This window comes from Suillus discolor (assembly GCF_016758755.1).
Source record: "Suillus discolor strain FC423 chromosome Unknown F5147scaffold_19, whole genome shotgun sequence".
NCBI lineage: Eukaryota > Fungi > Basidiomycota > Agaricomycetes > Boletales > Suillaceae > Suillus > Suillus discolor.
The window spans coordinates 180,640-206,265 of record NW_024541266.1 but is presented as its reverse complement, the minus strand read 5'-3'; the positions used below and the strand labels follow the sequence as shown (position 1 = coordinate 206,265).

General features: G+C 47.8%; 10 protein-coding genes across 10 annotated transcripts; 6 read left to right on the top strand and 4 right to left on the bottom strand.

The window, feature by feature from the left end:
- The first annotated feature begins 81 nt into the window (after positions 1–81).
- F5147DRAFT_687614 (uncharacterized protein) lies at positions 82–894 on the top strand. The gene is made up of 3 exons (XM_041436858.1): positions 82–617; positions 672–733; positions 786–894. Exons 1-3 carry the CDS (start codon positions 165–167, stop codon positions 820–822), a joined length of 552 nt encoding a protein of 183 aa, XP_041294348.1. The 5' UTR covers positions 82–164; the 3' UTR covers positions 823–894.
- On the bottom strand, positions 895–2,706 carry F5147DRAFT_835994 (eIF3 subunit 6 N terminal domain-containing protein). Its single transcript, XM_041443986.1, has 5 exons — positions 2,446–2,706; positions 2,233–2,387; positions 1,441–2,180; positions 1,282–1,390; positions 895–1,208 (listed from the first exon to the last, which is right to left on the bottom strand). The coding sequence occupies exons 1-5, from the start codon at positions 2,651–2,653 to the stop codon at positions 1,041–1,043; spliced, it is 1,380 nt and encodes a 459-aa protein (XP_041294347.1). The 5' UTR covers positions 2,654–2,706; the 3' UTR covers positions 895–1,040.
- Positions 2,707–3,084: 378 nt separating this feature from the next.
- Positions 3,085–6,253, bottom strand: F5147DRAFT_794479 (glycoside hydrolase family 3 protein; the record flags this gene model as incomplete). The annotated part of the gene is made up of 12 exons (XM_041443140.1): positions 3,085–3,327; positions 3,389–3,455; positions 3,511–3,686; positions 3,743–3,773; positions 3,825–4,145; positions 4,197–4,403; positions 4,452–5,019; positions 5,078–5,202; positions 5,253–5,486; positions 5,522–5,607; positions 5,655–5,771; positions 5,849–6,253. 12 exons carry the CDS (start codon positions 6,251–6,253, stop codon positions 3,085–3,087), a joined length of 2,580 nt encoding a protein of 859 aa, XP_041294346.1.
- A 1,227-nt stretch (positions 6,254–7,480) lies between these two features.
- F5147DRAFT_633694 (uncharacterized protein) lies at positions 7,481–8,710 on the top strand. The gene is made up of 3 exons (XM_041432849.1): positions 7,481–7,643; positions 7,697–7,829; positions 7,882–8,710. The coding sequence occupies exons 1-3, from the start codon at positions 7,578–7,580 to the stop codon at positions 8,589–8,591; spliced, it is 909 nt and encodes a 302-aa protein (XP_041294345.1). The 5' UTR covers positions 7,481–7,577; the 3' UTR covers positions 8,592–8,710.
- A 100-nt stretch (positions 8,711–8,810) lies between these two features.
- F5147DRAFT_760081 (uncharacterized protein) lies at positions 8,811–10,390 on the top strand (the record flags this gene model as incomplete). The annotated part of the gene is made up of 2 exons (XM_041440468.1): positions 8,811–9,105; positions 9,164–10,390. The coding sequence occupies exons 1-2, from the start codon at positions 8,851–8,853 to the stop codon at positions 10,388–10,390; spliced, it is 1,482 nt and encodes a 493-aa protein (XP_041294344.1). The 5' UTR covers positions 8,811–8,850.
- Positions 10,391–11,863: 1,473 nt separating this feature from the next.
- Positions 11,864–13,850, top strand: F5147DRAFT_106817 (uncharacterized protein). The gene has a single exon (XM_041428051.1). The coding sequence runs from the start codon at positions 12,044–12,046 to the stop codon at positions 13,622–13,624; it is 1,581 nt and encodes a 526-aa protein (XP_041294343.1). The 5' UTR covers positions 11,864–12,043; the 3' UTR covers positions 13,625–13,850.
- A 1,181-nt stretch (positions 13,851–15,031) lies between these two features.
- On the top strand, positions 15,032–16,920 carry F5147DRAFT_772137 (uncharacterized protein; the record flags this gene model as incomplete). The annotated part of the gene is made up of 5 exons (XM_041441326.1): positions 15,032–15,084; positions 15,138–15,281; positions 15,336–15,419; positions 15,476–15,511; positions 15,567–16,920. 5 exons carry the CDS (start codon positions 15,032–15,034, stop codon positions 16,918–16,920), a joined length of 1,671 nt encoding a protein of 556 aa, XP_041294342.1.
- Positions 16,921–17,874: 954 nt separating this feature from the next.
- F5147DRAFT_687596 (uncharacterized protein) lies at positions 17,875–19,702 on the bottom strand. The gene is made up of 8 exons (XM_041436857.1): positions 19,574–19,702; positions 19,297–19,520; positions 19,216–19,244; positions 19,154–19,164; positions 18,871–19,103; positions 18,724–18,822; positions 18,308–18,670; positions 17,875–18,260 (listed from the first exon to the last, which is right to left on the bottom strand). Exons 1-8 carry the CDS (start codon positions 19,674–19,676, stop codon positions 18,042–18,044), a joined length of 1,281 nt encoding a protein of 426 aa, XP_041294341.1. The 5' UTR covers positions 19,677–19,702; the 3' UTR covers positions 17,875–18,041.
- A 111-nt stretch (positions 19,703–19,813) lies between these two features.
- Positions 19,814–21,575, top strand: F5147DRAFT_687593 (uncharacterized protein). Its single transcript, XM_041436856.1, has 11 exons — positions 19,814–19,941; positions 20,005–20,124; positions 20,180–20,205; positions 20,255–20,284; positions 20,346–20,427; positions 20,478–20,547; positions 20,597–20,618; positions 20,681–21,109; positions 21,167–21,248; positions 21,307–21,426; positions 21,485–21,575. Exons 1-11 carry the CDS (start codon positions 19,857–19,859, stop codon positions 21,538–21,540), a joined length of 1,122 nt encoding a protein of 373 aa, XP_041294340.1. The 5' UTR covers positions 19,814–19,856; the 3' UTR covers positions 21,541–21,575.
- A 650-nt stretch (positions 21,576–22,225) lies between these two features.
- F5147DRAFT_687582 (Cullin) lies at positions 22,226–25,584 on the bottom strand. Its single transcript, XM_041436855.1, has 13 exons — positions 25,483–25,584; positions 25,404–25,429; positions 25,335–25,349; positions 24,934–25,284; positions 24,549–24,881; positions 23,983–24,498; positions 23,844–23,933; positions 23,518–23,796; positions 23,176–23,469; positions 22,861–23,121; positions 22,667–22,804; positions 22,567–22,614; positions 22,226–22,515 (listed from the first exon to the last, which is right to left on the bottom strand). The coding sequence occupies exons 1-13, from the start codon at positions 25,490–25,492 to the stop codon at positions 22,510–22,512; spliced, it is 2,367 nt and encodes a 788-aa protein (XP_041294339.1). The 5' UTR covers positions 25,493–25,584; the 3' UTR covers positions 22,226–22,509.
- Between the last annotated feature and the right edge of the window lie 42 nt (positions 25,585–25,626).

Genomic DNA, 25,626 nt, shown 5'->3' with positions numbered 1-25,626 from the left:
TGCCAATTTGATAGTAGCGCATTTGCAATTGGGCGGGCGGCATTTGTAAGCGCCCAGCTGATTCAGTGCTCGAATAGAGACATTTACTCCATTTACCGTGACTCAGTCCCCTAGCTATAGCGACGTCATCTACATAGCACACTGACCCGCAACCTACAAGTACAATGGAAGAAGACCACAAGACTGACAAAGGTCCACCCCCGCCATATCCACATCGTCCGCCTCCCTCAGGCACCCGAATCCCGCTGCAGTTAAACTCTGCTTTCCCTGACCTCGCACATACCAACAAACCCCCATGCTACGACGCAGACGGTTTTTCTCCTGTCTTCATTGGATCCGCAATCTTCCAGCGCTCCGTCCATCCATGCAAGATTGCGCCCCATCTTCCGATTCCATGCCGTGTTCCATATGGTTCCGCAGAGGTAGAGCATGACGGGCGGTACGACCTTCTGCCATTTGACCCGGTGACCATGGAATGGGTTCCTACGAGTCACGGTCGTATCCCTCACAATCGGGATCCTGTTGCTGGAGGTTATGAAGAGAATGGGCAGCATTTGTATCATGCATTGGGTCGCGTGAATGGGACTTGGGTTCCTGGTAAGACAGGAGAACATCTTGTGCGCATTTTCATTCTACTTGAAGCTATCCCATGATAACTGAGTTTCTGATAGGATGGATGCAATGTCGCATTTGGTGGTGGAGAGCACATTATCAGAAATGACTACGAGATATTGTGAGTCCAACGACTTGTCTCACCCGGCGATATCGACGCTAACAAATTGCAGGTGCTGGAGGAGCGCATATCTCAGGGGAGAGAAATAGATTGTTTGTATCGATACGAAGCGTGCAGTCATTCCAAGTTTACCTTGATAAATTTAGTTTTGCGCAAAATTTGTCAAAACTGAGTGGACAACAGATAGGGCAGGTAAGAAGACAGATGTGTACTCTACAACCGTTAGATATCGTCAAAGATAACAGCGGTCATTTTCGAGTAGCAAGACACTACCCACGAAGCACGTACAAGTACAGATAAGCTCTGACTACGGAGCTCCCTCAACAACAGCGGGCTGCGGCTGGCTCTGTTGTGGCTGCTGCGGACTGTGAAGCATGCCAGTACCCAAAGCCTGCGTCCGGAACGCCAAACCACGCGTCTTCTCAATGACTGATTGATATATCGGCAATGGTGAACGGTGGATCTCGATAACGTTCTATAAGAAAAGACAGTCAGTGAATGAACGGACGAGTGCGACATCATTAATGATGCTGAAATAAGATCCATACCTTTTCTAGGTCGATTTTCGCTTCCGCGCCCATGCGGGTCTCGCGGATGAGGTTGACAATCCATTTCTCGCCTTCATCTCGTGAGAGATTAAGACGTTCCGAAAGGTCGCTGAGCACGTGGTTTGAGAGTAAATCAATGCAGATGCATCACTCACTTACCCAATATCAATACGTTGGTGTATACGGCAGTATGCCTCGCTGATTAGGTAGCGTGCATTATCGAGGAACTCCTCTCTGAACTCTCCAAGGAAGAAATCATCTCCGACCACGCGGTCGGCAAGCGTTAGCTCACGCTGTGCGGCTTCAAAGTCAAACTCGACATAAAGCTCTTTCAGGAAAGATGTAACGGGATCCTGATATTGGTACTCCTCCGTCTGTATGACCTTGACAATCTCGCGTATCGAGTGTCGTACACGCGAAGAAGCAGCACTCCCACCTGCAGCCGACTTGCGAGAGAGGATGGCGGCAGTGGCTATGTACCGAAGGATCCAGGGACAAGAGGTTTGGATGGTATTAAGGTAAGTGGGCGAGAGGAAAGTCTCGAGGAGGAGTGTCCGACCCTGCGGGTGATTGAAGTAGACAAAGAGAGACCAGTGAACCAGCCACGTCCGCGAGTGGAGTTGCGTAAGAGCTGCGGGTTCAGCAGATGCAGTTAAAAGTGTTGAAGGTGAGCGCGAGTCAACGACATCACGCAAGGTGTTCAATTCTTCGAGAGCTGTCTCCCATTTTCCGGTGAGGATGTCGGAAGCAAGTTTACCCCAGTGCGCAGAAGTGTTGAGATCGTTATCGGTTGAAAGTACACGGAAGTGATACAGATAGTCTGCAGCACCGCTGTAGTTGCCGTAGGTATATTGAAACTGCCCAAAGTTGTATAAAGCAGTGATTTGTTCGAGGGTGAGCTATGTTAACGTAAATAGGTTGCAAGACGGTTGATGGTAGGCGAGCACGTACATTGTAGTTATCTTTTAGGTACTGCAAATTCTGATTTTTATCTTGACGCAGTGCCTGTGCAACATCTGGGTTCTCGATCACATCAAGAACGGCTTGAGCCTCCAGCTGTAGGCGCTCATTTGTTGATACAGCCTTCTCTCGTTTTCCCGAGAACTCTGAAAGATCGAGCTCACATGTATCATCATCGATATGACTTAGAACGCAATGAAGTACCTTCGGGGATCTCCTCGTCAGGGTGCAGCTGCTCGAACAGGCTGACTGCATAATCCAGCATGTTCGTGCCCTTTGCAAGTTCATACTGTGCGGCTTGAACTTGCTCGACTGGGAAGAGTGAAATTTCGACCAGATGGGCCAACAGTGGAAACGCCAGATGGCGATCCAAGTAGGGTATTATCGTTTTTGACAGATCGTATTCCGCCATGGTGGTATACAACGTTGCGTGTCCTTCAAGCCTCAAGCTTGTACAGAAATTTTACGGCCACTCAAAGAGGAAATCGCACAGCCACAGGTACTAATACTATCGGTTATCACAACTTCGGACGGCCACTGGTTCGGACACTTTGCAATATCTCACTCAACTCTACTTCAAATCATATTCTGCTTGACCACATATTATTGTACACTTGTACTACACTATTGCGAAGTTGAATCTTTGAAATTGGTCAAGAAATGATTGAGATCCTTGTTGAGGTGTGACAGCCGTCTGGCTGTCACGCGCACCGCATCATCACTACTGGAAGTTTCATTGCGTGCAATTCCAGGAATCGCTCTTCTATAGACTGTAGAAGTGCCAATAGGTTGGACATCACATTAAAGCAAAAACTACAGCAAGTACGTGCACTGCAATGTGCATCAAATAGGAATGTCCCCCTGTAGCCTGAAGTCCCTACTGCTCGCACCAATAGAGAACGAGATCTGACCGTCAGGCTTGCGCCACCCCTGAGCAATGACGTCCCAGATAGACAGGTCATAGCGCGAGAGCGTTATTGAGACTTGTTTGATGTCATACGGAGAGATTTCGACATTTGTGAAGCCCTTCAGGACTGATGGAGGCTCGCTAGCGGAAGATGGATGGTGGATGTAGAGCTGAGGGATCTATGCGAGTGACGTGGGCATACATACATATAGAATAGCAAGATTAATGGGTGTCACGAACCTCAGTCCCAGATACAGGTCCAGTGTTGGTGACCTCGAAAGTTACCTGGAATGCAGGCTCATGGAGCCTGGTAAGTAGTAGTATCAGCCTGTAGATCCTTCATCGGATTTGATAAACCTCACCAAAGCGCAGCGGACGACCCTTCGGCGATGGGCGAAGCCTTCCCATCCTCCCAAGCAGTGATCAAATCCTCTTGATCAGTATCCGATGACTGAATTGGTGTCACACTAAGGTCAGAGTACGTGAACGTGGTGTAACTCAAGCCGAAGCCAAACTCGAAGCGCGGCATGATATTTGCCTGCATTTTACCCTTGTTAAAGATATGAAAGTGCCAAGTAAAGTTAGGGAACTTACTTGATCAAAGTGGCGATAATCAATGAATAACCTGCAAAGACCCTGGAATCAATGCAGGGCAGCCTTGGTCGAGTACACGTACCCCTCGGTGTAATCAATGGTCACAATATTGCTTCCCGAACCTTTGGTGACGAGTTGTGCGGGATAATCGACGACATCCTTGGCAATAGTATACGGAAGTCTTCCAGAGGGATTGTACGCACCATAAAGTACGTCAGCGATAGCATTGCCCGCCTCCTGGCCTTGGATGCCAGCCCAGATAACAGCGGTGATATTAGGATGCTCGATCCAAGGCTCTATGATGAGCGGGCCGACACTGTTCACAACGACTATGGTATTGTTGTTCTGCGCAGCAACAGCGAGGATGAGGTCATCACCGTTGTGCCAGGCAGTTAGGTTCTTGCTAACAGGAAATGAACAATCATTGTCGTTTGAAAATGTATGAGGAACGTACCGATCTCCATTATTACCATTAACAGTAATGTAACCCTCGCCAGAGTCGGAGTTAGTGAACACGAGAGCAACAGCCTCGCCATACGCCATATTACCAGCCAGAGCGGTGTTCCAGTCGTCAAAATCCCAGAACACGCTGCTGCCGTCCTGACGGGCACGCTCCTGGATACCCTCAAGAGGCGAAATAAGGTAAGGGAAGTCACCAGTCCTGTGTCGTCAATCAGTGTTGAGTAACGATATTTTTAAGTGAACATACCCAGACCCCCAGCCCATGGCCAGAACACCATCGCTGCCACCTTGACCTGGGAACTCGTTGGGGCCAAATTTGCCTGGACCGGCATCGCTTCCAATCAATACCAGGTTCCTCGGCTTGTTCAATGGCAGCGCGCCGTTTTCATTTTTCAAAAGGACTGTCCCAGCTGCACCAATCTCCCTCACAAGCTTATAGTGGTCAGCCTGCACATTCACATGCTTGTTGTTCACTTCGTCTTTAGAATTGAATGCGTTGAAGTTCGTTGCAGGGTAGGCCTCGTCCTGGTGAAGGAAATACCAAGCAGCGATGATACGTGTCGCCATGTCGTCCAACCGAGCCATGCTGATGTATCCATCGTTCACATAGTCCGTGAGGTTGCCGCCAAAGTAGGAGTCACCGGAGTCAAAGGTGATATCGCCGGGCATAGTCATATCAAGGCCAGCAACAGCAGAGAGGGTCGATTTCGTCGCCTGCCAGTCAGATTGAACGAAACCTTGGAAACCGTATTCGCGCTTCAAGATATCATTGAGCATCTTGTCGTTATTGCATGCGTAGGTTTCATTGATGAGATCTGCGATTCAGACCTCACATGATATGAATGGTATATATAGAACATGATTGAAACTCACTGTAACTGCACATGACGGACGAGACGCCAGCCATGACGCTGCGCAAAAACGGGTGCGCGTAAATCTCATGCTGAGTCCGGTCATCAACATTTGAAGATTCTGATGCGCGGAAGTGTTCCTGTTCACTGGTGGTATAGATGAGCACAAGGGCAAACGGGCGTAAGAAAAGACGAACTTGTTAATAAAGTGCTTGGCAGTAGCTTGTACTCCGCCATTTTGTAGGCCTAAAATTGTCTCGTATGCAGATTCGCCGGTCAGGAAAGGATCTGCACCGAAACCCTCCCAGTTACGGCCGCCTTGAGCGATGCGACCCATGTTCATCATGGGACCAAGGGCAATGTTGACCCCCTTGCCCTTGAACTCCTGACCCAAAGCCAGGCCACGAGCACGCATCAGAGCACGATTCCAGCTGTAGAAGATATCAAACATATAAAGTTGGTGGACTCAAAGATGACTTGCGTGGAGCCCACATGAATGCCAGCTGGAAACGCAGTCGCGTAGTCGACAGAACGGACAGCGAGAGGCGAATCCTGGCAAATAATGAGAAATACCTTTCATGCAAGTTCAGGTTACGCACCTCAAGACATAAACCAGGGAAGTTTTTATTGGGTGGGATATTGCCAATACACAACCCCTTCGCCCAACCGACTCCAGTTGTGATATTGACCTTTTCTTCAATGGTGTAATCTGATATCTGGTATCAAGCATGTGTCGACATAGAAAGTGTGTGAAGTCGGTCAGACAATCAAACACTGACAAGGATGCACTCACAAGATATTTGGCCTTCTGGTAAGCGGCAGACCATGCAGGCGCAAAATCAGGCACAACTTGCGGATCACTGCTGACAGAGGGAGGATTCAAAGGATCGGTTGCAGGGTAAATAGGCGGGCGAGGGTTGAGAGTAGGTGTGGGATAGGGAGTGAATGAATAACTAGAGAGCGGAATGGTGATAACACCGGTTGTAGACGCGCCTGAGGTGCTGGCGGAAGCAGAAGATGTCGCGGAGCTTGCGGCAGAAGTTAATGGAAAACTGGACGAGGTTGTCACTGGCGAATATGGGCCAAGTATAGTAGCAGTAACATTGCCACCTGGGGTAGACAGTGTCACAGCAGACGGAGCCGGGGCACCTAGGACAAATGGAATTATACACAACGGCGACAGCAGCTTAGACAACATGGCCGCTGTACACGTTGCTTTCTAATATAAGCAGGTGTAAAAAGGGTCAGAGAATACTGGTAGAATGAGTTCATGAACGAACCAACACTTTTGGACTCAAGCCGAATAAAAGCCGAATAAACCCAATATTGGTCTATAGGCATGCCCACATCCACGTACGTACCACGCGGCGTGACCAGCTGGAGCGACAAAGTTAGTAATGTTGAAAACCATACAAGTAAGAACTTTCGAATTTGAAATGTAACCGTTCTCTCGCTCACGACGAGCACATCCACGCATTCCGCATTCCGCCAGCAGGCTGCAAGTTCAAACTAGCGACGCGAACTTACTAGTAAAGTTAGTACTTACATATCCGAATCATTATAGGCATGGAAGATATTCCACCATCCGACATTTGACCATCACTAGCGCGTCGATCGCTGCCAGCACACGCACTGCAACAAGTCAAACCAAGCCAAATAGCATACGCAACCTTCAACCAAGACAGCCTATTGAAGTGCCTCTGCTTGCACCGATGGAAACCGATATCTGGCCACTGGTCAACAGGTCCACATCAACCTGTTCCATATCCAATTTCCTTGGTATGAGCTCATTCATTGATGAGCGCATTGCTTGTATTTCCCTGGAGCATTGTGAAAAGTTATAGCACTGGCTCCAAGCACCCCGAGTCAGTATTGCTCAAATTTCAACTGCTGTTACACGATGCTGATGGGTATTCTCGCTTCGAACTTGTAGCCAGTACATTTTCATTAATGCTCTCTGAGGTTTGGGGTTCTATCGAATGAAGACATACCAGGTCTGAGGTACAGCTGGCAACGCCAAAGATGGTCTCACGGAGGGCGCTCCTCGACCGTATCACACTTTACATCACCTCATGAATCAATGTGCGAGCCGGTATGGGTTTCCGAGTCTCCTGCCACCCTATGTCCTCCACGGAATCCGAAAGGGTTCATCGTTAAGGATGGGTTATCCTTGCGTCTGTAAGGTCTGTTGAGTGAGCGAGAGGTAGGTCTCGTTTGATCCCGTGGGTGGTACAAGTAGACAGCCTAGACGGATGACTCGGAATGAGCCATGTTCCTGACTGCATGTTTATACTATACTGCTTAGTAAATATGCTCGACCGGGAAGAGTGAAATTTTGACTAGAGATGACAGAAACGCCAAATGGGTCGAGATCCATAATGATATAGGTGTATTCCGATATGGTGGTGTGTAATGCCTTTGAGCCCTCAACATTTTTTTTACCGCAGCGGAACTAGCACAGCCACAGCGGGTGCGATATTCATGAGGCTCTTGTGACTTTTCCAACAACGCAAACTGTCATCATGACTGCCATCACACAGAACCTGCCCAGATTTATATCAGACCTTGGAATATCGATAATTGGAGAGGTATGTTGATTTTTATTGTTCTAGTCAAAGTTGGCACACTCAACATATTGCAGAAATGTTATTCCTCACTGGTCGAGAACCTTAATGTCGGAGACGTGGATTGTCTCAAATACTCACTCTCCAAGGGCTTGGGCATCGGTATCGTAGTAGGAGGTTCTATCATGAAAGTTCCTCAATTGTTGCTTAGTGAGTCTATGAAGCGCCTTTGATACACGTCAGGGACTTATGACACGTCTAGTCCTTAGCGGACGCTCCGCTCGTGGTCTCTCCTTGCCCGCATATGTTCTTGAAACTCTCGCATATGCCATCACCGCTGCATACTCATACAGAAATGAGTTCCCATTCTCGACCTACGGCGAGAATCTATTCCTGACTATACAAAATACCATAATTACCCTCCTGATCATCTATTTCCCAACTCCATCGCTCCGAAATGCACAAGCCATTGGCCCACAATTGGCAATCGCCAGTGCAGCATCCGTTGCATCTGCCGTCGCATTGTATATGTTCCCTAAAGACATCCTGTCTCTACTGCAGATGGCCACGTTGCCACTATCCCTCTTCTCGAAGCTGCCCCAAATCACGCAAAACGCACGTGCCGAATCCACGGGCCAGCTCTCCGCCTTTGCTGTCATTTCTCAAATCGTGGGCTGTCTTGCTCGATTGTTCACTACTGCGACAGAGGTCGGCGATCTCATCGTCACTGCTGGCTTTGCCCTTGCCCTCGTTCTCAATCTTGTGCTTGGTGTGCAGATGTGGATGTACTGGGGGAGTGACCAGAGAGAAGACTCTGGAAAGACGCAGATTGGATCGCTCAGCGAGAAGGAAAAGGTAGAATGGGCATCGGAAAGGCAGGGAAGAGTTGATGTTGTCGTTACTCCGAAGTCTCCTGTACCGCGTCATACCGCGTCGCCTTCCGGTAGAAAATGGGCAAGGAAGGTTGATTAGTACTATACCTCTGTTATTTAATGGACTCGGTTTTTTATTTGTTTCATACACTATCTGAGTGTGTGCTAAAATGCTTGAGTACTTGGTTTTGTTGTTGACACACTACTGCTTCCGCTAAATTTGGTGCCAACAACCGCCTTCTCTTACATACTATTATAGGGTCTGCCTAGACCTACGGGTGGCCTCCGGCAAGCCGTAACTCCATTTAGTCTGGAACCAGGCTTATCGACGATTCGACTCGGACGCTCCACTGATATCGATGCATCAAGCTCTACTTGTCCCCGAAGTCCTCCTGGATATATTCGCGCACGTGAATGAAAGTGTGGACCTACCATCTGATGATTCTTCTTGCGAGAGATTATTATCTCAACAATCTCTTGCATCACTTGCAACGACATGCAAAACCTTCTACGAGCCTGCGATGGATTTGCTGTGGGCAAACATAGACGAGTTAGAACCATTGCTAGGCTGCGTGACGAGGCTACATCCACTGATATATTGTAGTGGAGCAGAGGTGAGTGCAGACTGATCACGAACTCCAGTTCATGAGCTCACCGAGCATTTAAACACAGCCTTCCTGGTCTGAAGGCATCGAACCATTATCTGAACATGAAGCCCACCAATTCATGCGTCATGCCTTCCGCGTCCGCTCAATTGATATATCATCTGACAGAAATTTTCACCTCCTCACAGTCTTCCCTACTGAGACGTGCATATTCCCGAGATTGCAGTCGTTATTATGGCAGGTCGAGGCTCCCAATAACATATATCTGCACCTCTTCCTGTCCCATACGCTACTTTTTTTCTATTTATCAGCAATCCACCCAGCTTTGAAATCTATCGGGACCCATTGTACTTCTTTGGAGGCCTTAACCATCGGTGATGCTAAGGATCTCACACCGGACGAGTCGTTCTTGCTGTCTGAAACTATCCGTTCATGCACGCAGCTGAGACATTTGGGTTGTCCACCTCTCGAATGGGAAGCATGGAACCACCTCTCCAACCTCCCTACCCTTCTCAAATTGGAAATTGGTAGCGGAAATTGGCCATTAGACCGATATGATCTCAAATTCGCACCTTTCCTTAATGTTACCATCCTCAATTTCTATGTGCACACGGCTTCACACACAATCACAACGTTGGAATGCTCAGAATTCCCCTCCCTACAACAGTTCGAGATGCATGTCCAAGTCATGCCTTTTGCACAAGCTGAGCAGCTTTTTCGTGCACTGTCGCAATGCAACGCAGGCCACACCCTTGAATACATCGTCATATTCTCCTTTGATTCAGACGGCGACTCAGATGAGGAGCCCTCAGACAACTCTCTGACAGCAATCACACAATTCCTTCATTTTACACAGCTGCGAACTCTGGGCCTCGTTTTTGAAAATTACCCCGTCTACCTTGACAACGACCTTCTCCTGAAAGCCATGTCAAGTTGGCCAAACATTCGCTACATGACCTTAGCGAATCACCAACTTCGTCTACCTACCATCACATTCCGCGGATTATTCGACGGGCTCCGGCTATGTCCTCACTTGGATTCCCTGCAATTACACATCGATGCTATAAATATCGATATTGATCCTGAAACTGAGTCATTTCAGCATACCTCCCTACAAAAATTTAACGTAGGCTTTTCTAACATAGAAGATGTTGAAGCTGTCGCTCGCATCATTTTCTTCATGCTCCCTGGCGTCGAACAAGTTAAACACGGGTACGAGGATAATAAGTGGGACAAGGTTAACCAGCACCTCGAACATCTGAGATCTTCTGCGGCTCTTGGCCATCACACATAGTACTCCTGAACCAGCCCGGGCTACTCGAATTACTGATTTATCTATGTACTGGGACGAGTGGTCGTTGTTGCTTTTTTTCTCTATGGATACTTACAATTATTTTCTTCCCTCTGACATTGTTTTGCTGTACTGTGCCGCGCATATCTTACGAATACTTAATGACACCCGAACGAACGATTATCGTGTATCTAGGGCTACGCCACTTAAATATACGCAGTTGCATATGCTGACCTCTTCTGACATGATAACTGACACGGACTCTATCCCGGCCTAATTCAAACATTCTCCGATACCACGCGCTGGATGATAGTGAAATAAATATGTAAGATAAACCGAGCATCATGGTGTGGTGTCATCAATCCAACACAGTGGCCGCAGAACAAACCTTTATGTTACCTCTGAGAGCCACTTTTCGACCGTAACCCAGGAGCTGCGGCACAGCCCTTCATTTTGGGGGACATGCAGTCTGCGAAGGCCGGAACGACCTTGCGCCCCTCACCTTCACCTTCCTTGACTAATGCACGAGGGGTTAATACAAGGGTGTTATTGTTGACAAGCAATTTCCATGCAACAAACTGTGTTTCTGGCAACGAGATGGTATCATAAACAAGTTTGATAGGGTCATCAGTCACTTGACTGATGGATGCCAACAGTTTTCCGAAAAGGTTGCGATCAAAAAAAAAAAAAAAAGAGTTGCGTCGTAGTCCCTGACAAGCTCCCCATTGCTCGGAGAGGTTATGATAAAATCCCGACAGACGAGCGAGTCGGATAGCTGCAATACTGTCAGGGTTCAGGTGAAGAAGAAGCGAATCTCATTTTGCTCACTATATGAACCCAGAGGAAGAACCGCCAAGAATGACCATAGGTGTCTTTCATTCCCCGACACTTTTCGCCCAAGGAGGGGTTATCCCAGCTCTAAATCGATTCCCTATACAAGTCCACGAGCGCAGTATCTAACCACAGAGGAACAGCAGCTGCGCTATCAAAGGATTGACTTGGAGGAATCTTGGATGGGATGTAGCTGACGATGTGGTCAACGAACCTTCTCATAACTTACCCTTGTTGCATCGGCCAGGGTATACTGCGGCTGATACGCAGTAAGATCATTGCCATGTACCACTCTGTACACTAAGGTTGAGCCTATACAGACAAGGGCAAACCCGAGACAAAGAAATGTCTAACACTCTATCGCCTTTGTGGAATTGTCAACGCCTTCCCTAGTTCCTCGACAATGCCAGCAATGTCCGTTCCCAGACGGCAGGGTGATGGATGTGTCACGAATATCACTGCCCTTGATCTTGTCGTCGACCAGGTTCAGAGCTGCAGGTTGATGAACGAGAATGAAGCATGATGCATCATGGATTACGGGCGTTGTGTTTCAAGCTTTGCCAACAAAGTTTATAGATGGACAGCTGCTGACTAATCGTCAATATGCCGCGAACCATCTTTGTATCTCCAACATTAATCCGGTTCTATATTCGTACACAAAGTAAATCACCCTAACCAGCCTATAAAGGTCGCAAATATCTAACCCGCTCCCGACTAGCACTGCCCACCCCGAACGGTCACCTGATAGTCCGTAGGGATTTGCACATTTGCCATTCTGCGACAACTCTATCGGATTGCAGTGATTGTGGCTGATGCACTCTCGACATGCACCAGTGTCTTTGCATAAGTGAGATCCTGGAAGCGATTTTTTATTTTGTGTTCATCGATGAACGACGACGTTTCTTCCACCCATACCCATTACCTGATTTCATACCGTCACCGGAAACTCAAGATCGACGTTCCATCTTCCGACTTGCACTCACTTGTCGTGCATTTCGCGATTTAGCACTCGACCTTCTTTATTCTCATCTGAGAAACTTCTGGCCTCTTATTCTCTCATCCAGACCTTCCCAGCTTCATCCGAATATACCTGATACATACCGTCCATTGATCCTCGCTTCCCGCATACAGATTCTCTCCCAACCATGTCAAGATGACACTGCATACCCATCCTTCCTTGCATGTGCTCAAAAGCAATCACCCCTCTTTCCAAAGCTGCGATCTCTCGCATGGCGTGATTCTTCTCTCACCTGTATCCCAGTCCTCAAACACCTCTTACCCACCGTTGAGATCCTCTCCCTCGACATCTCATCTTCGTTTCGCAAAGCCATCATCCCTGCACTCCCTACCTTCGCCCCTCGCCTCAAAGCTCTTGAGATCAAGGGCAGCCTCTTCATGACCGACAAAAATCCCTCCGAAATTGAGTCCCTGCTCATCAGTTATCCTGATGGTCTCACAGAACTTTCATTGACATGCCAGTTGCATCATGTCCCGAGCACCATCCTCAATGTCATTGCACTCTGGCCATATCTGCGATCCCTCACTTTAAAGCTAGGTATCGACAGCATCCCTACCCTACCTCTCCACATCCCCCAGCCCTTTTCCGCACTCACTCACCTGCACATCTTATGCGATGACAGTCTGGACCTTTTCATATCTTTCTTACGCACCTTCCAAATCCTCAATTTCGGTTCCTCCAATAATCTTTCCATCACATTCTCCAACCTTAAAACAATTCAGTTCAACGCAGAAGGTCACAGTTCCGCCAACGCCTGGTCCCAATTCCTCACCTCTCTCGCCAATACAAACACGAAACTAGAGCACATATTTATAACCGAGCGATGCGGCTTTCAATCCATCCCACCCTCCTCTTTCGAATTTCGCCCCCTACTCGCCCACCCGAGTCTTGCATGCCTCAGTACCCTCATACTTTCTCCCAGCCGCACAACCTCCATCGTACTCACCGACAATGACATCCTCACACTCGCTCGTATATGTCCTCATCTCCACATTCTTGACTTGGGGCTACGTAATACCCTCGTGTCCTTGTATGCTTTGAATATTCTCGTCAGGCGTTGTCGCGAGTTGCACGAGGTCTCGCTCTGCATGGACGTGCGGGTCGATGCACTCAGAAATAGAGATAATGAAAATACCAACAACGACACAGTAGGTCTGCAACCTAACAATCGCTTGATCAAACTGGGAGTCGGGGAGTCGCCTCAGTCTAGCGCATGCCCCGCAGTGCGCTCTATGCCCTCATCGCCAGAGCTGACGAAGTCAATCTCACGGTTCTTGCATGCGATGGCACCCCGGCTTAAGGGGGTCACGTTCCATGGAATGCATGGGGGTCTATGGCGGGTGGTGTCAGACACCCTGTGGACGATGGCGACAGACGAAGATGATTAATGGTGTCTTTCGGGGATATCATGATGCGGCAAAATCAATTACAAGATTCGACTAACACCTTTGGAGTATACGTAGGTGTACTATTAGTGTACAAGTAGACGATGAGAGAATAGCAATTTGCAAGACTGTAACAGGTAGAGTGTTATAAATGACCAGAAGAATGATACCTTGTATGGGTGGTATGGGTGGGTGACGTGAGCGCCCCAACTTTGAGCGTCCTGACGCTGTGTAGGAGACCGAGGGAACTCGCAAAGTTTCGAAATAAGGAAACTCTTCGAAGCCTTTGCACGTGACAGACCAAAACAACGCTTATCCTCAGGTCTTCTGAACTCTGCTCTCATACGCTGGTTTGGCACAACTGGCTACGGCAAATTCTAATATAAATGCAACCCTTGCGTTATGCGCGCAGCTCTACACCTCAGAAAAGGACATCATAATCGTGTATCGTTGATATTAATGGCTATCTCAAACCGATATGTAATGTATCATGATTTTCCTCAGTCACGGTACTATGATTGTTGACGGGTGGTCTAGCATAGAGAACACTGCGCTCTTGTTGCATCATAATCATAATTGGGCTATTATTTACTGCATCCTCTCCGTTAAGTTGCCAGTCAGCTCGTAGAATCTTCATGCAAGCCCTAAGGTGGAACCATAGTAGTTTCCATCTCAAAGGTATTGCGGTATGCTTCGAGTGGTTACACTATATCACTCCCTCCATTCCCACCACGTCAAAGGTAAGAACCACGCTGGGTAACGACGCAGTGGACACCAAAGGCAAGCGTCTTTCCACGTTTGCAAATAAAAAATGCGACTAGCCTTACACATCAAAACTTTCAGCTTGCTTCCCACTGTCTTAAACAGGTGCCGCTGCCAAAGTTCATGGTTGGGTTGTGGTCGAGTGTGCCGCGACGATGCGCTGAGTCCGCGAAAATACTGTTGTTCCCGTAATTGGATCCTGATCGGAGTTGTACTTCTCCACATGTGATGTTACCCCCTGGTGGAGAAGTATGGGCACTCCCTTGATCATCACATTCTAAGTTTATCAAGCGTCAGTGCATGTTTGTGTTCTTGTGGACTGATGCACGCGTGATGGTACAAAGAAGCGATTTCCACAGGCGCATCTCCTATAGGGAAGTGTCCACAGACGCTTGCCTTTTCACAACGTGATGTCGGGGGATAATGCCAGATGGATAGCTTTGATGCACGACCACAGTCGTGCTTTGTCTATCGTTTCCCCGCCTGTTGTGAGGTATAAAACCGGCGTCGTTCTCTGCTCTACTTCTCTCATCTTCGTCTTTACTTTCCAACTGCATCTCTTTATCCTAGCCTCTTTACTTATTCAATTATTTGATATGTCTGTGTGAGCCTACTCGCGCGTCAGATCGATATCTTTATATGCTAACGATGCCTTTCACATCTAGTTCCTCGTGTTACATCCTTCAAACGCCATTCGATAGGTTTGTGTTTAATCTCGAGCTCTATGACGCGCTTCATCTCATCATTTTCTTAGCGAGTCTCTGACTGTGTCAGATGACCACGTGCCGCTCCCTGGCGACTCCGATTTCGTTCCGTTGTCCCAAGAAGACATAGCCAAGTTGTTCGCGGCTCACCAAAGCGATGAGACGTCTCCCGAAGTGCGCGCTCAGTTGGATGCGTACGTGGTTCTACCTCGTTTAAGTCATTTACTCGAACTCACGGTCTTCGACAGATTGTTCAAACACAGCGATGAATCAATGCGTGGTATGATTAACGAAAACGCGCTGGCAGGCCCAGTCGATGCTTACGATGATGGGTCAGTCAATCTATTCAGCTTACCACCTGGGTCAAGCAACTCACGTCCAACGACAGATCAAACTACGATGAATTACCAGTGGCGCCACAAGGGTACGTGCGCTCGCAACTGAGTCCTCACTTTACCATTACTTACTTGGTTCTTCAGGACTTGGGACGATTCACACTTTGTTCAAAATCCTCAGGGGTTGTTTCCGACATTGGAGAATTTCACCGCCCCGGTGGCTGATCTCCCTCAGTTGTCCCACATCGATCAGGGGCTCTACTACCCTCTGCAGACTATCCCTCAAGCGCCCCTGCAAGGCAATGAATTTCCCCAGCATGAATATAACCCTGGCTACTTCATGAACGGGCCTCCAAGCGCGTATTATCTGCAGCCCTCTGTCGCACATCAAGGCCCCGTATTATCCCAGCATGGATATAATCCTGAATATCATGCCAATGGACCTCCTGGTGCGTATTATTTGCAGCCACCCCCAGTCGCCCCAGCACCGCCGCAAGGCTACGCATGGCCCCAGCCTGAATATAATCCCGGATATCATGTCAATGGACCCCCTGGTGCGTATCATTCGCAGCCCTCTGCGGTCGTTCCAGCACCGCCCCAGTATGGATATCATCCCGCTCCCTCCTACCCTTACCAGCAACCTCATGACATCCCGGGTCCGTCCAACGCGTATCACCCAACTGCGGCATTCCCCCAAGGTCAATATGGTCTCTTGCAGACGGCATCTAGTGGGGGCTCAAGCATGGAGCCAACTTCTTCTGCTCTCGACGGGACGGCATCTACTAGGCCTCGCAAGCGTAAAACCCGCCAGACCTCTAAATCTGAGGATGGCTTGAATTCGTCTGTTGGACCAACAACGCGCAAGCGCAGACGCCCGAATGCCACCGATGACAGCAGACCAGGCAAGTTTGGTCCGTACATGCTAGCGGACGCCAGCGCCACGGTCATGGCCATGCCTTTTCACGACCCAAAGCCTGTCGACATCAGCAGCCGCAGGACCCATGATCCTAACGGAAATCTCCTTCGAACGAGGAGATTTGGGGCGATGGAACTGGATGATCATTACCCCAATGGATCGGGCAACGTTACGAAGGACTCCTCACCAGAATTGATCTGCGTACGCTCATGCGATTGGACCGACCAGCCGTGCGGTCTTTTCGTAGAGGTGAACAAGACCCGGATCGAAGACCACCTGTGGCTTTGGCATGGCGTTGAAGCCAAGAAAGAAACTCCCTGCAAATTCGAAGATTGCTCGGACCCACAGGCGATGCAAAAATTGGGCCGTCACATCGATGGGGTCCACTTCGCTACATCCTACCGATGCCCCTATTGCCAGAAGCTGTCGTCGAGGACCGATGCTGCGGCTCGGCATCTGAAGACGTGCAAATCATTGCTTAATAGCAGAGCCCACGCTGAGCATTGGAAGTACGCATTTTGTCCTCAAGCGATGATCAAGTCGGTTTCTGGGTATATCGTTCCTGCGAAGAACACGACCTAGGATATTGCCTGAATATGTATGTCCCCCCTTACCCCGCATATGTCGCTGCTACTAATGTTACTCCTTATTTGCGTGCTCTAGTGTTAACTGCGATTCCTGAAACAACTTATCTTTACGTCTAACAACACTCGTTTCATTCAATTACCCACATTCCTTTTGAATATTCAACGACACTCGTTTCATCATATCACCCACATTCCTTTTGGATATCCTCTCTTCGACTAACCACACTCATTTCATTCTATTATCGACATTCCTTTTGAATATTCGCCCCTTTTTCGAATCTTGCTTAGCGCACCTTTTATATGCTTATTGGTTATCTTTATTTCACGCTGGACGTGGCTATCGTACCTCACCATGACGCTCAGTTTATCTTACATATTGTTGTTGGATTTTATGGGATGGAAGTTGGGAGTAGCTATATCGTATCTCACTGTGGAGCTTGTAACTTTGCATCATATACTTGTGATTCTACGTAATGCTCAGCCCGTCACTCAGTCTAACCCCTAGTCCGGTGACCTTCCAAGTTCTAAATCTGCAGGAATAAATGAACCAATGTTCTTGGATCACACCAGCAGCCCTGGTGGCTAGTAGAATTCGAGATTTGCAGGGAACTTTCATTTGTCGCGCCAGTTGTCCTGGGATTGTCGTGGTCGCCTCTATTCACTGATCGGGGTTTCCCCTATGACGTTGCTTGCTGTATGATATAGGTCTGTGCCACGCACGTCCAGATATTGTGTATCTCGAGGGCTACGCCGCTCACACATACGCAACAGAATATGGCAGACTGTCGCTCCTAACATGATAATCGACACGGAAATGAATATTATCCTTCACGGGGTGTCTGTCCGAGTCGACCTCGACCCTACGTTATAAACGATTTCACTAAGTAAGATGTGTCTGATACACAATGTTCTCCCGGCGTACGCAAACATGCAGCGGGTTTTTCAAGGATGATAGTAAAATAAGCAGATTCATTGGCAAATAGTGTATAGGCGAGGTCTAGCGCGATTCCTGCGCGAGTGCTTGGGGCCCTGGCTTCTCCGTAATCCACGATTCCATGAAGATTCAAAAACTGATACGCTGAGGGTGAATATCAACAAAATACTGGAGTACTATGTTCACTTCTTTAGCGTTTGTTTCTCTTCTCTTCGTCGCCACCACTCCGGCGCTGTGTCGGCACGGGACTTCTCCAGCTTTTGGAGCTTGTCGAGCTCCGCCTTGATGAAAGCCTCCAAGAAAGCAGGGGCATTTTGTGATCCCTGCTTGGGATCTGAAGACGGCCATTGAATCACCTTCACAGACCCACTTTGCATCTGGTTCTCAATAGAAGTAAGATTCTAATCACGAATGAGCATATGAATCTAAACTCAGGCTGAGAGCGAACCTTGACCACATCTTTCAATTGGACAATAGCTTGCCCCTGATTCATCCACTCCCGAATCGAGTTGACCTCTTCAGGAGTCCACTCGCGTACCCTGGGGTCATCCATATGCACGTTAACACCTACTGCTCCCTTCGGGTGTATCAGCTTCTCTGCACCACCAGGCTCGCTAAATAGCCCGTCGAACCACGATGCAACATTTTCAGATGCGTTTCTGTCATACTTTGGAGCGAAGACGCGAGTCTGCGCATGAGATGATGGAGTATCGCCTAAAAACAAGTAGTCATAACCAATATATTTTTCCAAGTCAAATCGTTGTTCTTCTGGTAGTTCGGGAGCATTGGAAACTTGAATGAAAAACCGACCCTTGAATGTAGGATATCGTCAGTATTATGGAATTCGATTTTAAAAAGACATACGGGTCGACTGTGTGCTTCTATGACGAACGTGGACTCAAATGGTTGGACCATTGGAAATTGAACCAGATAAAGCGGTATTAGGACTGGGTAGGCAGCTTCCTTTTCTGGGATGAGGGGGAAAAGGATGCATCAGGTGAGATGACATACTATATTGGTTTTTATGAAGCGTGGCTCAAAACGCGCATCTTCATCACTAGTAGCATGAGTGAAGGACGAGGACCGTGTACTGCTAATAACGTCGAGTGGACTGATAGTGTAAGGCATGCATATAACATCAGAACCGTGTTGATGTGTGAGGCTCTGAGAAAATGGAACGGCCAAGGCAGGTTCTACTTGGTCATTTCGGAGAGCAAGCCTCCCAAGTAGGCCAAATGTAGCGCCTTATGAAAGTGATTAACCTCGCTGGTATGCCTGGTGTGGAAGATTGTACCTGGTAAGTAACTATACGCGATTCGTTAACTTGGAAGAAGTTTGATAAATGAACTAGTGTACCAGTCGTTGAAATACGCGGTCACGATTCGCTGCAATGCTCCCGTTTGAATAAATGTAGCAGGAAGAGGTACTTGAATATACCTGCCGTTCATCATCTTCATCAGTCAAGTATGACTCGACTTCTGCATCCAAGAACCAAGCAGGAAAATAGACAGGTTGGATGCGGATGGGTTGAATTGGCTGAAAGTTTCCACCTATATACTTTGCACCGAGCGACCCAACGAAATCGCGGAAGAAGCAACCTGCGGAAGCAGCTACACCAACGTGTCTGATAGCAGCCTCCTTTGAAAACGCGAATGGAATAGCTGAAACATGCCAGTCAGCAGACTGCAGCGGGTACGAGACGAATGCAGGTGACCTCTGACTTTTGGATGATATTGCGGTATAATTTGTGAGTAGCTTCGCGGAGAAGACGTGCGGGTAAGATCACGCGCAATAGCCCCTGCTCGTCGTTGCAGCATCGGTGCTCCTGGACAAAAAAGCTTTTAGACCGTGCAATGTCAATGACATGCTCCCCGGAAAAGGAAAGTCGGCTATATGCCACGTGACCCTTGTGCGATATACGTGTACTGTAACTTAATTGAAAATGCATCTTGCCGTCAAACTTCTGTCCCTCCCTTACTCGAAGGCCTCGGTCCGCAATGCACTTGGCTTCATACGTAGTCATTCTATGGCTACTTTTTGCTGTTCTTGTCAGCGCAACCGATCTATACAAAATTCTTGAGCGTCAGTCCAAGGCGTGTACCAACTGGTTTTGACTCGCGTCTGACTGATATACTCGGCATTTAGTGTCCAAACATGCATCGGAGCAGGATATCCGTAAAGCATACAAGCGCTTAAGCAAGCAGTATCATCCCGACAAAAATACGGATCCAGGGGCAGAGGAGAAGTTCGTTGATATCGCTCATGGTAAAATAAGTTGCACCCGTTTCCGCAGAATAGCATCCTCATGATACTGCATTAGCATACGAAGTCCTTTCAGATTCCACTGTGCGTAAAAGTCTCAAGCCTTTTTTATGGTCTGCTCAAAATTATCCAGAAACGCCAAATTTATGATAGGCATGGTGAAGTGAGTCTGGCATTGACTCATTATATATTCATTCGGATATGAACACGCGCTTCACTTATAGGAAGGGTTGAAAGCGCACGAAGGTGGACAACAACATCACGCCAATCCTTTCGATATATTTTCCAACGTCTTCGGTGGTGCTTGTGGGTTTACAACTCCTTGCTGCTACCTCTTTGCGCTGATCAGTACGTAGTCAATACACAGCAGCAAGTGCGTCGTGGACAAACTGTTATAATCGATTTCGAGGTTTCACTTGCAGATATGTAAGCTCATCTCCGCATTTCTGCAATGGTTAACTGATGAGCCGCGCAGGTATACGGGTGCCAATATTGACGTTCGTCTTGACTTGGCCTTTCGCATCGTTACTCAGTTGAATTGACTCTTCACCCACAATAGTTCACGATGAGGAAAAAGATACTTTGTGACCACTGTCGCGGCTCAGGCGCTGCATCGGACGGTGACATTCATACTTGTTCAGGATGTGGTGGATCTGGCGTGAAAACCTTCAAGCAGCAAATATTCCCCGGCATGTTTGCACAGACGCAGTCGACATGTAACGATTGCGGTGGCCGTGGAAGAATTATCAAGAAACAATGTCCACACTGCAAAGGGGAGAAGGTGGTCGAGCACACGCAACAGTATACTTTGGAGTTGAAACCAGGTACACCAGAAGGCTTTGATATTGTATTTGATGGAGAGGGAGATGAGAGTCCAGACTGGGAGGCCGGCGACGTAGTTTTGAGAGTCAGAAGTAAGAAGGAGAAAGGTGCTTGGCGACGGAAGGAGAGCAGCCTGTACTGGCGGGAGACCATTGGTATTGATCAGGTAAGCCCAATTGATGCCGCCGTCTCCGATAATTTATTGTGCCTGCTTGAATGATAGGCACTCCTCGGATTCCAACGCAATATCACGCATCTCGATGGTCACGTCATCGAGATAGACCGCCAAGGAGTGACCCAACCTGGTAAGCTGCTATCGTTTATTCGTCTAGCCAATGAGGGTGGTGTTCAACTTAATCATAGGTCATGTTCAAACCATAAAGGGCGAGGGGATGCCCTTGTATCAGACAGACAGTGTCGGCGACCTCTTTGTAGAGTACAATGTTGTGTTACCTGTTGAACTCCACTCAGACATTCGTCGAAGTAAGTGATATTTCAACCTTGCCGTGGTATTGTTCATCGTTTTGATTGCATCTTGTAGAACTTGCCGAGGCATTTTATGGACCAAGTCATCGCGATAGTAGAGATGAGCTTTAGATATATTTTTTTCGTAATTTATATTTTTTCCGTCATCAGTTTGTGTGAAAGTGTCCCATATCAAGTATTTTGGGCCGTGGTCCGGTGTTTCTAACCTGCCCTAAGGTCAGGTTGCATATAAGATAAGCTAAATCGCTTTTATTTCCTTTGGTTCCGGACCCCTTCGGCATGGACGAGGTTGGTTATATCTCTGCATCCTAGTCCTTTGACTGAACGTTTCACAGTGTTCCTGTGAAGCCGTTGTTAAGTGCTAGTCCCTACGCTACGAAAGTATCGAGCAATAGGAGAGCGTATTTGTTAGCCAGGATATTCTTTGGAAGATAGTCCAGGCATAGTGGCCCTTGGTCTGCATCACGGTTGGTCTGACGTTGTTGGGATCTTTAGTAAATCTCATGAAATTCGCAGTGGATTTTGGGCGAATCGTGGATGAAGTGTGTTTACTTCGTCTACAGATGTTCAAGTTGTTGGCAGCCTTTTCAAGCTGGCCTTCGGTAAGCAAGATCTCATGGAGTATGACATCTTGTTGACATCATCTCAGCTAGTTATTGACATGTGCCTTGGTCTGCAGCCATGGTGATGTGCATGCTCGTACGCGGCGGGCATTGCTACGTCACATCGTGGTGTAGGTTCTGAGCGCGTGCTTGCTCATGGGTGTTTTCCCATGAAGTTACCTTCAAATCAATTAACCCAGGACGACAGTCTCTGATGGACACACTTTCGAACTCTTTGGTTGTGTTTCCCGTCAGAGCCTACATGTTGCTTTGTCAAGTATAGCAGTATGTAGCAATGCATTTGCATTTCATTGTAAACATGTGTGCGAGAAGCGAGATCCTCCAAGTGCTGGTACAACCATGTTAAGCCGCCCCCACGACCACCTTGCGTAAATTTATTGTTAGCTGGTGAATATATATAAGGATTGCACAAATTGTGCGGGATGACTTGTATAATATTTGGTGATGAATCCATGCCTCATGCCTGAACGGTAAGGATGAGACGAGGAAACATGGAAAGATCACAAACACGCACAAGATAATTATAAGACTTGCGATCTTCACAGCGCTCAAGATACTCTCGCTGCGCCAGATGTAGATAAGAACATGCACAGTAAACAAGCAATGTTACCCACATCGATTAATCCCTCAATTCGTTTCTTGATATTCTGAGGGTTGGGCTGGAATCGAGAGGCAAGTTGTCGAGTGACTTCGTTAACGAGGTCGTTATGAGTCAAGTGCTTTCTGTCTTTCATGATGCGAACGATGCACGCCTAAGCGGTGGACATCAGAGTTTATGAGATATGATAAGACTGATTGTAAGCCTCACCTCGATTTGATGGTGTCTTTCCTCTTCGATGCGATCGCGAGTTTCTCTCCGTTCCTTAGTGGTTTCCACCTTGGCGGATACCGTGCTGATTTTAATCTTCTGCATCGGACATGTGAAATCATTGTTAAACGAAAATGAGTCCGATGGATGAACATCTCGTCCGGGAGGATGTTTCTTGAGAATCTTGAATTTTGCACATGCTAGGGATTGCAAGTGCCGTTGAAGCTCAGTATCTGGAATTGAAGTAGCAGTTTTCAGTTCCTGATCAAAAGTGTCAGATAGATCCAAGCATCGCAAGCTAGTGAGAACCCGCACCTCATATGTAAGAAATTCATCGTCTGTCAAATTCTCGAAAAGCATCAAGATCACGAGTGCAAATGTCGACACGTTAACATCGTGTTTCCTGGCCTTGAACTGAACACGAACGTCGGCATTTCCGAGTGAGGGTTGCCATGCGAGGCGTCGCCCTGAGTGGCGGGAAAAATAGAAATGTTCGAATGACTTGCAAGCCCTGATTAGGACTTCAGGGAAAATACAAGATGCACTAGAATGCGACATGGGCCAAAAAGTCGACGTCATCACGGTCACGGAAATCTCCACTTCAGGTGCCTAAACGTCCATTGAATAGACACAGTAAGACGAGATCACTGCTCCTACCAAAACGCCTTCAAGGTACTTGCGGTAGGCTTGCATGGTATCAGCGGATATCTTCATATCATGGAACATGCCCTCCAGCTTTTGAGTGAATTGGTACCCGCACTCAACTTTGAGCTTTGCCAGCATGCCTCTTTCAGCATCATCGGAGACCGACCTGCCAAGTAGTAACCGTTTGGCAAGATGATTCTTGTAGTATCGCTCGAAAGCGTCTTTCTCCGTGATGTACCGGAAAACCGTGATGGTCTTGTCCAAGACAGCATCGACCTCCATGTCGGTTTTCTGAAAGAATCGATGAGCGCGAGAATCAGGGGAGCTGGGTTACTGACGCCTTTGAGGCCCTTCTTGAGGTTTTCATCGATGAAGAGCGATATGTACTCTGGTGCCTTCTCATTTAGGTTGATGAAGTCTTCGAATGCCTTGTGACATACATTAGGATACATAGGAATTATAAAACAGAATGCTGACCTCATTTAGAGAGCTTTCCACTTCTCGATTGTTATCAAATGCTCGCGTCCAAATGTAGTCGAACTTATCCTTCAGATCGAGCACAGTCTGTACCCATTTCAGGGCCAGTGTCAAGGTCGGAGGGCCCATAGCTGTGCGACCCTGACCCTGACCCTTGTCTTTTCCTTTCGTGTTTTCAGTATCATTAAGGTCTCCGTCGTCCATGTCTTGGCCAGCGTCAATACTGGTGGAAGCAAGGTTGATCTCTCTTCCTCTCCGTAAGATGGAATCCTTGAACGACCTTCTCAGGGTAGGCAATCCACTAGGAACCATGAGAAATAGACGGTACAAGCGGTTGAGATCGTCAAATTTATCGAGGTCTACCATGACATTGAGGCCAGAATTGGGCATACCGATAACAGTTGACAGATTATGTGTTAATAAATGGCGCTCGAGAATCTTTCGCAGAGGGTCACCAGTTTGGGAGAAGAGGTAATGATAAGTTCGCGCTTGTTCCGAATCGAGACGTGCCTCGACCTGCACATTATGAGGGTAACCTGAATCCTTTGGGTGGAAAGAATACATACTCTTCGCAGATACTCTGGTGCATCACAAGTCTCCAGAAGTCGTTTACCTTCAGCGGAATAGAATGCTTCGCTGGCTGTAAGCACAGCCGGCTCTAGATCCCGCTTGTAGACGGTTTTGGCGTCATGATCGACGCTCAGCTGCAGAAGGACATCGACGCACTCCTTTACCACAGAGCGGCTGATGACATATCCATCACGCTCAATTTGGATTAAGCTAAGGACTGCGGAGGTGACATGGTCCTGTATGGGGGGTCGTATGATGTGCTTCAAGAAGAGATCTAGGCCAGCATCCCAAATTTCTGGGACATCATTGGCCTTCGTATAGACGCGATCCTATGGACGCTTCCGCGTGAGTAATTAGTGGGTATAGCGGTGGAATGCTCACCATGTACTTGAGAATATCTCGAAGCTTCGACATATTCCCAGTATGATCGTCCCATACACGCCTGAGAGCCTTCAGTAACGACTCCCCCTCTTGACTTTGTTGCACAGGATCCTTGCTGCTGCCACTGGGGAAAGCAGGAACGAGTTCGCTTTGTGCTAACCTATCGATATTCTCTGCCACCAGCTGGCAGACTCCCTTATATAATATGCCACCATTCTTATACAGTACCATATTGTAGGCGTAGCGATAGTTCTCCTCGAATGAAAGGTTTGATGCATTCTGGTTGTGGATTTCACGGATATTCGTCGAGAGGCGGGACCAAGTTTCATCCAATGATACTTCTGATTCGTGCTGAGATGGCTTATCAATTACGAGCAGCTTTTGTTTCACAGATCGCTTACCTTGCGGGGCGGTTTCTATCCAAAAGATTCATCGTCAAGAATGAATGACTGGCGGAATGTAACACGCACGATTTTTGTCTTTACCGTGCGGCGTGCTGACAATCAACCAGCTCAGTAATTTCCCTGCAGTCGAAGGTACGTGACCCACTAGAAGCCATCGTTCGCGCAGTAGTTCAGCAGTAATTGTAGGCTCCCCTTGAGGCAGACCATAGAAGGGGGATCAACTACTTGTTCCTTCTTGGATGGTACCGTGACTTCGGTATACTCTCCGACTGCCATTTCGGGAATATTT

Bases quoted from the DNA above. Each gene is read 5' to 3' on its own strand.
- F5147DRAFT_835994 (XM_041443986.1), bottom strand. From the start codon at position 2,653: ATGGCGGAATACGATCTGTCAAAAACGATAATACCCTACTTGGATCGC. The intron at 2,181-2,232 runs GTACGTGCTCGC...ACGTTAACATAG, and splicing joins ACCTAAAAGATAACTACAAT to CTCACCCTCGAACAAATCAC. The intron at 1,391-1,440 runs GTAAGTGAGTGA...CCACGTGCTCAG, and splicing joins CACCAACGTATTGATATTGG to CGACCTTTCGGAACGTCTTA.
- F5147DRAFT_687596 (XM_041436857.1), bottom strand. From the start codon at position 19,676: ATGCTGCAACGACGAGCAGGGGCTATTGCGCGTGATCTTACCCGCACG. The intron at 19,245-19,296 runs GTATATTCAAGT...GGAGCATTGCAG, and splicing joins ATGAAGATGATGAACGGCAG to CGAATCGTGACCGCGTATTT. The intron at 18,823-18,870 runs GTATGTCATCTC...ATCCCAGAAAAG, and splicing joins GCTTCATAAAAACCAATATA to GAAGCTGCCTACCCAGTCCT.
- F5147DRAFT_687582 (XM_041436855.1), bottom strand. The intron at 24,499-24,548 runs GTATGTATTCTT...CATAATGTGCAG, and splicing joins CACCAGAGTATCTGCGAAGA to GTCGAGGCACGTCTCGATTC. The intron at 22,615-22,666 runs GTGGGTAACATT...CATCTGGCGCAG, and splicing joins GAATTGAGGGATTAATCGAT to CGAGAGTATCTTGAGCGCTG.
- F5147DRAFT_106817 (XM_041428051.1), top strand. From the start codon at position 12,044: ATGCACCAGTGTCTTTGCATAAGTGAGATCCTGGAAGCGATTTTTTAT.
- F5147DRAFT_687593 (XM_041436856.1), top strand. From the start codon at position 19,857: ATGCACTTGGCTTCATACGTAGTCATTCTATGGCTACTTTTTGCTGTT. The intron at 20,548-20,596 runs GTAAGCTCATCT...TGAGCCGCGCAG, and splicing joins GAGGTTTCACTTGCAGATAT to GTATACGGGTGCCAATATTG. The intron at 21,249-21,306 runs GTAAGCTGCTAT...ACTTAATCATAG, and splicing joins CCAAGGAGTGACCCAACCTG to GTCATGTTCAAACCATAAAG.
- F5147DRAFT_633694 (XM_041432849.1), top strand. From the start codon at position 7,578: ATGACTGCCATCACACAGAACCTGCCCAGATTTATATCAGACCTTGGA. The intron at 7,644-7,696 runs GTATGTTGATTT...AACATATTGCAG, and splicing joins GAATATCGATAATTGGAGAG to AAATGTTATTCCTCACTGGT. The intron at 7,830-7,881 runs GTGAGTCTATGA...TGACACGTCTAG, and splicing joins AGTTCCTCAATTGTTGCTTA to TCCTTAGCGGACGCTCCGCT.
- F5147DRAFT_687614 (XM_041436858.1), top strand. From the start codon at position 165: ATGGAAGAAGACCACAAGACTGACAAAGGTCCACCCCCGCCATATCCA. The intron at 618-671 runs GTGCGCATTTTC...AGTTTCTGATAG, and splicing joins GTAAGACAGGAGAACATCTT to GATGGATGCAATGTCGCATT. The intron at 734-785 runs GTGAGTCCAACG...AACAAATTGCAG, and splicing joins AGAAATGACTACGAGATATT to GTGCTGGAGGAGCGCATATC.